General features: G+C 31.4%; 2 protein-coding genes across 3 annotated transcripts; one reads left to right on the forward strand and one right to left on the reverse strand.

The window, feature by feature from the left end:
• The first annotated feature begins 2,545 nt into the window (after positions 1-2,545).
• On the forward strand, positions 2,546-5,403 carry LOC121116933 (zeta-crystallin). Its single transcript, XM_040711246.2, has 5 exons — positions 2,546-2,894; positions 3,210-3,480; positions 3,553-3,729; positions 3,793-4,084; positions 4,152-5,403. Exons 2-5 carry the CDS (start codon positions 3,226-3,228, stop codon positions 4,448-4,450), a joined length of 1,023 nt encoding a protein of 340 aa, XP_040567180.1. The 5' UTR covers positions 2,546-2,894; positions 3,210-3,225; the 3' UTR covers positions 4,451-5,403.
• On the reverse strand, positions 4,613-7,161 carry LOC139905156 (uncharacterized). Of its 2 annotated transcripts, none has more exons than XM_071887672.1 (2): positions 6,954-7,161; positions 4,613-6,901 (listed from the first exon to the last, which is right to left on the reverse strand). In XM_071887672.1, the coding sequence occupies exon 2, from the start codon at positions 6,815-6,817 to the stop codon at positions 6,068-6,070; it is 750 nt and encodes a 249-aa protein (XP_071743773.1). In that variant the 5' UTR covers positions 6,818-6,901; positions 6,954-7,161; the 3' UTR covers positions 4,613-6,067. The 2 variants fall into 2 exon arrangements, with proteins under 2 accessions (XP_071743773.1, XP_071743774.1); XM_071887673.1 differs by having other exon boundaries at positions 4,613-6,904; positions 6,954-7,147.
• Between the last annotated feature and the right edge of the window lie 729 nt (positions 7,162-7,890).

A 7,890-nucleotide genomic window follows, 5' to 3' on the forward strand; every position in this document is an offset into this window, starting at 1 on the left:
CCATCCGCAAGGTGTCGCTTTTGATAAGCCGCAGGTGAATACTTTTGTCTTCTCTTTGCCGAATTCCCTTTGATAAATTCAATGTAATCGGTAACTTATATAGATTACGTAGATAGTCAAGAAAAGGGATTCCTAACCTTTTCATCATCTCTACGGAGCCATATTATTTAATTTGATTTTTCAAATTTTTTTTTGAACAGCTATGGATTGTTGAAATTTTTTTGAAAAAAATTTCATATTTGAAGTTCAATTTTTGTCCTTTGTCTCCAAAAAAATTTGAAATTTGATTTTTGAAATTTTTCCAAAAAATTTAATATTTGAATTTTTTTTTTAAAGTTTAATTTTATAAAAAATTTACAAAAAAAAAATAATTTTTGGTGAGAAGCTGTTATTAAATTAATTTTATAATTTTTTTTCCGAAAAAATTGACTTTTTGCAAACAACTGTGGATTTTTGAAAAAAAAAAAAAAAAAAAAAAAATATTCCCTCATAAAAATATATTATCCTACAGACTCCGCTGAATACATAGACTTCAAAGCGGCTTTGAAGGTAGAAAGAACTAGAGTTAATTCTATATAATTCGACTTATTTTAAATCTAGACCGGACTCTTTATAATGCTTTCGGAAAAAAATCTTGAAACCAGGTTACGTATTCTATATTGTGCTCAAAAGCATAATCCATTTTCACCAATTAAAGGCTCATTTCATCATTGCAAAATAAACATATTATGTGAAAGTTGGAAAAAAAAAAAAAAAAAAAGGACAAGATGGTAAATAATTTGTGGTATGATAAATTAATGGAGTGATTTTTGACGTTTTTCATGACAATTAGAATTTTTTAAGTATTATATAAGACAATTTAAAGGAGCAGTTCCATTTTTCGCAATTATATATTATAAATAGTAATGTTATAAATAAATATGAAATTATAATAAAAATTTATGATATTTGACTATTTTGATCAAAAATAAAGATTTTAAGTCTATATTGACAAATATATAAGAAAAAAATAAAAAATACAACAAAGAAATGATCTAATATATTTTAAAATTAAAAACAGCAATACATATACTGCTTGGAATCATTTTTATGCTATCAATTTTCTAAATAAAGGCAAAATTGCGACTCACGAAAAGTTTTAAATTACAGGTTCTGTATGTGCAAATAGGTTTATAAACAGTTTTAGGAAAAAATGGAAGAGAAAAATGTAAAGGGAAAAAATGGAAAAGAAAAATGTAAAGGTAAAAAATGGAAGAGAAAAATGTAAAGGGAAAAAATGTGCATCAATTTCTCCACGTAATAATTTATAGAAATATAAAAATAAATTAATCCTCCTCAAGGACCTCCTGGTGAATTTTAGAATGGAACTCCTCTAAAACATGGAGACAGGAATGTTCCAGTAGGTATCATCCGAGAGTGGGCAGCAAGGCTATTTGTAGGGTCAGTTGACTTGCAAAATTCCTCTCTAAAATTAGTAATTACTCTTGATATGGTCAATAGACTCATCTGCTCCCATAAGGCCAAGTTGCAGAGCTTTCAAAGTAGGTCATTCACGGAAGACTCCCATAAATTCATCTTATCATCTTACATAATTTCCCACTAAAAAACACTATTAACTAATAATTATTTATTAATACTAGAATTAGTAGAATCCTACATAGTATTAAAATAATTTAAGTGTGTGTGAATGATAAAAACACTTTATTTCAAAAATGGAGACAAATACAGACTTCAGACAAATAAAATTTGTTTAGAATATTTTGTCGCGTACGTTAAGCAATTTTTGATTTTTCGTACAAAAATAATTATTTTTCATAAAACGACATCAATTTCCTGTTTCTTAAAGTTTTTTTAAGATATGGGTTGTCAATTTGAAAATGCACCAAAAAAATTAACAATCTAAAAAACGAATTATTGAAAAAACTGAAAGACGTATATTAAATATGGAAAAAGAGGGAATTATGAAGAGGATTAGTAATCTAATCTTAGTATGTATCTTCAATATGGTTGAAGAAGGAACATAGGAAGTTAGCAATAGCAATGACAATAAATAAATCACAAGGTCAATTTTATGTTGCATTTTCAAGACTCTCAGGAGGGTGTGTAGGTTTGATTACATTTACATCAAATGGAGAGAAACCAACAAAAAATGTTGTTTAAATGAAAGTTATACAATAGAAATTTACCTATTATATATTTATAGTTGATCGTTTAAGTTTAGAATTTTAACATTAACGAATTAAATATAATTAAAATCTTGTTAATTTTTCATTGGCTATCTTTAAGATAGCGTGTTCGCGTTAGCAGAATATAAATTATAATTTATAATATACTTTCTACACTTGTGACTCAACTCTAGCTATATTTTATGAATACACGAATATATTCTAGTTTATAGCTAGTATCTAGAGTTGTTATTTTCTTGAAGGTAGAAATAATAACAAAATATCTCTGGCGGACAAAAAAAGTAAATTCTGACCAAAACATTTTTCATTTGTTTGTTATTATTGCCCTCGTTTAGCGACTTAGTTAAAAGCTTTACTGTATATAAACGGGAATCTTTTGCCATTTAATGAAAATGTATCGCTACTTTTAAGAATAAGTTATTGTTAATTTCAGGATAATTATTTATATTATATAACAAATTAGAAAATAGGTTCTCCTTAGGTTATTCAATTATATTAGATGATGAAGTCAAAAAAATAAAAAAACAAAAACAACCTTAAATACTAGTTTTATGGCTTGCTTGCATTAAAGCTTGAAATAATTTACATAGCAAAGTTACAAATGATTGTAAATGTCGTGATTGTGACACTTAACAAACTAATTGTTCAACTAATAAGTGATTAAAATATAGTTACTCTATCTTTCCCATTGATATCATAATACAAAATGTAAGCTCTTTAAATATAAATTACAATTAATTTATTCGTGCATAATAGCTATATTATAATTATATTAATTTAATTGCTTCGTCATTATAATCAATTATTTTCAAAATTTGTTAAATATTTGTTTCATTGTTTATTTGCATGAAGGAGCGTTTAAAATACTATGATTGCATATGAATCACTATATATAACTTTGTCCTTGGTAAAGTCATTTAGGAATTCCGAATTAGGGCTCAAGACGTATTGCGGTGTTGTTTTTTATATTGATATTTCATTTCTACCTGAGTTTTACATTGATATATACATTTTATTGATTAGACATTCATTGTATGAAATGAGAGCTGTGATAGTAAAGAAATTTGGTGGACCAGAAGTTCTCCAATTGGTACGAAATCGAGCTCTCCCTGGAGGATCCTTGGATAAGGATCAAGTCCTAGTTCGCGTATGCAAGGCTGGAGTTAATCCTGTGGATACATATATCCGCGAAGGAAAGCATATTTATGTTCCTCAATTGCCCTATGTCCCTGGTAATGATGCTGCTGGAATTATAGAAGCTTTGGGTCCCGACATTATAAGAGATGGATTAAAGGCATCTTCTATAATAACTTATCTGAGTAATTTTAATTATATATATATATATTTTTTTTTTTTGCATTTTAAGGTTAGAGATAGAGTGTTTGTTATCGGAAGAAAACGACACAGTGGAGCATCTGCTGAATACCTTATTGCAAATTCTTGTAATGTTTTACCATTAGATACAGATCTTTCATTTTCACAAGGAGCTGCCATTGGTATCCCATATTTTACTGCGTATCGTGCACTCATTCTATTAGCTCAGGTTAATATAAAATAATTTCATGAATAAGTATATCCTATTAGCATTTTTAAAATAATTACATAGGCGAAGCCAAACGAAACTGTTTTAATTCATGGCGCTTCAGGATCTGTGGGCATTGCTTCCATTCAAATTGCCAAATCTCTGGGAATGAAAGTTGTTGGAACAGCAGGGAGTAAAGAAGGTCTGGATCTCATACTGGAGGTAGGAGCTGACGCTGTGTTTAATCATGGAGATCCTAGTTCTTACTCTAGAATCAATGATATTGTAGGTATTGAGAATTTCAAGGGGTTTGACGTTATCATTGAAAACCTTTCGAATATAAATCTACAAAAAGATTTGAATATGATTTCCAGAGGTATGGCATAATGAAAATTTATATGTATTTATCTAAACACACGTGACATTATCCAAGTTGTTTCAAGGTGCAAGAATAATGATTGTCGGATGTAGAGGAAATATAGAGATCAATCCTCGATTACTTATGTTTCCTGAGGCAAGGATTATGGGTGTCGCAGTTACAGCCTCCACTGATGATGAATGGGACCTGATGGAGAAGGCCATTCAGCAGGGTTTCAAAAATAAAGTGTTAAAACCCATAATTGATAAGGAATATCACTTGGAAAATATTGCAGACGCACACAAAGACATTATTGAATCAAAGGGAGCCAAGGGAAAGTTAATTCTGTCTCTAGTGGACGATTTCGAGAATTTTTCAAATTAATGTAAACTTTAGTTCATGTTCTTAAATTCCAAGTTATTCGTTAATTGTTCTCATCGTTGAATTTTATTATTTTTAAGTTTATTAGAGTATTTTACATTTATTAGGAGCATTTATAATAAAGAGGAATCTGCTCCTCTAAAATAAAGCACTGTTAAACACTGATTGGTACTATTTTACATATTATGTAAGTCTATTTCATAAATTTGACATGAATATAATGTAAGTATCCTTAGGATACAATGAAATTATCTATCATAAAATTAACTTTTTTTCTATAAATATATATTATATATGAATACGTTAATATAAGCATTTATCTATAAACAAATGACGTAAAATCAGTCCTCACATAAAAGTAAAACTCTTTTTGGGTTATAATCAAATCAATTTTGTATTTAAAAAAAAAATATAGGGCATAAGTCTTGTTCACGATGGGAAGGAGAAGTTTCTGAACTTAATTTCTTTTAGATTGTTATTATAACACAAACTTAAAATACATTTTTATCATATAAAAAAAGTGAAGTTGATTTATAACTAAGGGCAAATCTGTTTGATAAAGTGCCTGATAAATGTGTCTAACTGAAATAATGGCAAGGTTTTGGCAAATGACTATGATAATAATTAATAAATTAGTGAGCTCAATTATATTTCAGGACAAAGAGACTACGATAGTTGTTCATCAACATTTTAAAAATTGGCTCAATTCTCCATTCCTTATTTAGATATATATATAAATCAGTCTAACTGATATACATTTGTGAGCATTTAAGTATTTGAGGTACATTCACACTTTAAGAATGTATTGTGTGCATGAAGGGAATTCCTAGGAGGGCCTTGCAGTCTTCTGGTGTTTGGCGTTCAGGCTCCTTACCATGAGGGTGATTGATTTGTTGTACTATCCCTTCTGGGTTCCCTGAAGAGTCAAAAGTATGCTTGTCCCGTATGTGTTTTTTTTAAGAAACTTTTTCTCTCTATATGAAGAAGAGCAATGAGGACAGGGATGGGTCACTATGATTCCATCTGGAGGGTGCTGAGAGTTTCGATGGCGATTAAGATACAGCTGATTAGAGAAACATTTTCCACATGTTTCACAAGGTAAGTTCAAAGAAAAATGCATCGTCATATGTCTTGTGAGCGTAGCTCTTCGATGAAAGGCTTTGCCACATTCTTGGCACTTGTGGCTTGGCTCTGAGTGTGTTCGCCTATGAGTCGCTAAAACGCTTGGATCTGCGTACATTTTGCCGCATGTTTCACAGCAATAATCACGTTTTCCCCCATGTTTGGACGTATAATGCTTTGTTAATTGAGGACCGTAATAACAAGCATAATCACAAAGCTGACAACTAAACTTACGGTCTCCCGAATATTTTGGGCAAGGATGTCGATGTAACTCCTCTTGTGTAGGGAAATATTTGTTACATTTGTTACAAGAAGACTTTTTTCTTACGCTCACATGTCGCCAGATGCGAAGCGAAATGATGTCGACTTTTATACGTTTTGAGACAACGCTCGCATTTAAATAAATTGCCATCTTCACCATCACGACTCCAGAGTTGCCCATTTTCCATAATATCCCCTTGACACAAATCTAAATGACGACCAATTAAATAACTTCTTTTATACTTTTTTATGGCATTTGGGGCAAGTTCGACCATCACGCACGTCACCATAGGATGCAATGAGCTCACACTGAGTCACATGAACATCAAAATTTTTAAAGTCTTTAGAAAATATTTTGTTACATAACTGACACACTCGACTTCCTCTTTTTTTATAGTACGAAGAGTGTCTGGAAGAGGAGGGACTCACACCATCAGAGTCCCTCGAATCGCCTTCTTCATACATTTCATCTAATTCATCCTTGATCCCAGACTTGATCTCCCCGTCATATTCTTCTTCTTCTTCATCCTCCTCCTCCTCTTCCTCATCATCCTCCTCTCCCAATTCCATCCCTTCCTCCTCCTCCTCACGACTGAGATGGGTTGCATGCGATGAGTTCTGCTCCTCTTTGAAGGAATGAGGAGTGCTATTCACGATGGCCTTGGGGAAATAGGATTTGAGTTCCTCTAAAGAAATGCCCTCTTTGACCCAATAGGCCTCTTCTTTAAGGTCATATACACGCAGAAGGTTTTGTGGAATCGAAAGGGGCTCTCCGCGGCACTGGGCACTCTTGAAATCACTCTCAAGGCACTCGGATAAGAGTTTTTTGCCTTCCGAGAAGACATTGTCCATTTCCAATAGAACTTTGGAGAGCAGCACCTCCACTCCCACTCCACCCCCACTCCTCGCATTCTCCTCCTCTTCTTCTTCCTCGCTCAAGAGCCGGCTCATGAGCATCGTCCAAACGTCCTCGGAGCACCAAGACATGCTCAGCCTTCCGACAATTCCTCTTCTTCTTCCACTTCTACCAAATTAAACAATACGACGAACACAACATCCAGATATCAATAACTACTAATTAGTTAATAATTATTATAATATTAAGAAATAATTATAGGACAACCAAAGTATATTATTTAAAAGGATTCGAAAATTCAAATAACGCCATGACAGAAACTCGGATTCGGTGAAATCTGCGGATTGATACCAATTGAAATGATCACTGGATGAAGAGGATCACTCGTTTGAATACTCAGCGATGAACGAACCCTTGGCTTTACAAATTTATTATACAAATTTCAGAGCTTCATCAGAAGTAAATATTATATAAATATAAAATACCTTAATGGTAATAACAATAGCCAAATTGTCAATGCTCTCTTTCTCTCGCACGCAACCTCTCTCTCACGCTTCAATTTAGTCTTGAACTCTTGCCAAAATATAATTATTACTATTACTTTCATGATTAATCAGACAGTAGGCAATTTTTTTAAATATGAGATATTAACCACTCATCAGCAGAATCGGTGTGGCATTTCCCCCCTCCAATGTCCCTAATTTGGCCATTTTAAAAGGTTATAACTTATATATTTTTCATTTCTCTTTTATTAGCATCTTTTTAGTTCCAATTTTATAGACTTTCTTCAAAAGTCAAATTGAATCTATTATATTTCTAAGTATAATCATAGGTATTGTCATGAGCTCAACATTATATAAATTATTTTGATACTTTAAAAAATTTAAATTATATAGAAAATCTAATTTCACATTATAAAATTGTTATCGTAAACACTATAGAATTTCCACAATCGAATTTTTTGTCATATAATTGCCTCTTTTGTTCATACGTATTACTTATTTTTATTGTATAATATGTATTCAATATAATTTATTTTTTTTTAAATATTTTTGTTCATTATGCCGCATTCGCCATTCACAACCAATTGATTATACATAATTATAAGTATATAACGAGGTTGCGTCATGTAGGAAATAATAGGATTCTTGTTAAAAAAGTCATTGTTTGATTGGGGTGAGATGACGTCAGAGAGAGAAAAAAA

Source organism: Lepeophtheirus salmonis, chromosome 4 (genome assembly GCF_016086655.4).
Source record: "Lepeophtheirus salmonis chromosome 4, UVic_Lsal_1.4, whole genome shotgun sequence".
NCBI classification, from domain to species: Eukaryota; Metazoa; Arthropoda; class Copepoda; order Siphonostomatoida; family Caligidae; genus Lepeophtheirus; species Lepeophtheirus salmonis.

What these genes read in the sequence shown, in the direction of transcription:
- LOC121116933 (XM_040711246.2), top strand. Translation starts at nt 3,226, where the DNA reads ATGAGAGCTGTGATAGTAAAGAAATTTGGTGGACCAGAAGTTCTCCAA. An exon ending in TTATAAGAGATGGATTAAAG is followed by an intron (nt 3,481 to 3,552) that starts GCATCTTCTATA and finishes TTGCATTTTAAG; the next exon opens with GTTAGAGATAGAGTGTTTGT. An exon ending in TTTGAATATGATTTCCAGAG is followed by an intron (nt 4,085 to 4,151) that starts GTATGGCATAAT and finishes AGTTGTTTCAAG; the next exon opens with GTGCAAGAATAATGATTGTC.
- LOC139905156 (XM_071887672.1), bottom strand. Translation starts at nt 6,817, where the DNA reads ATGTCTTGGTGCTCCGAGGACGTTTGGACGATGCTCATGAGCCGGCTC.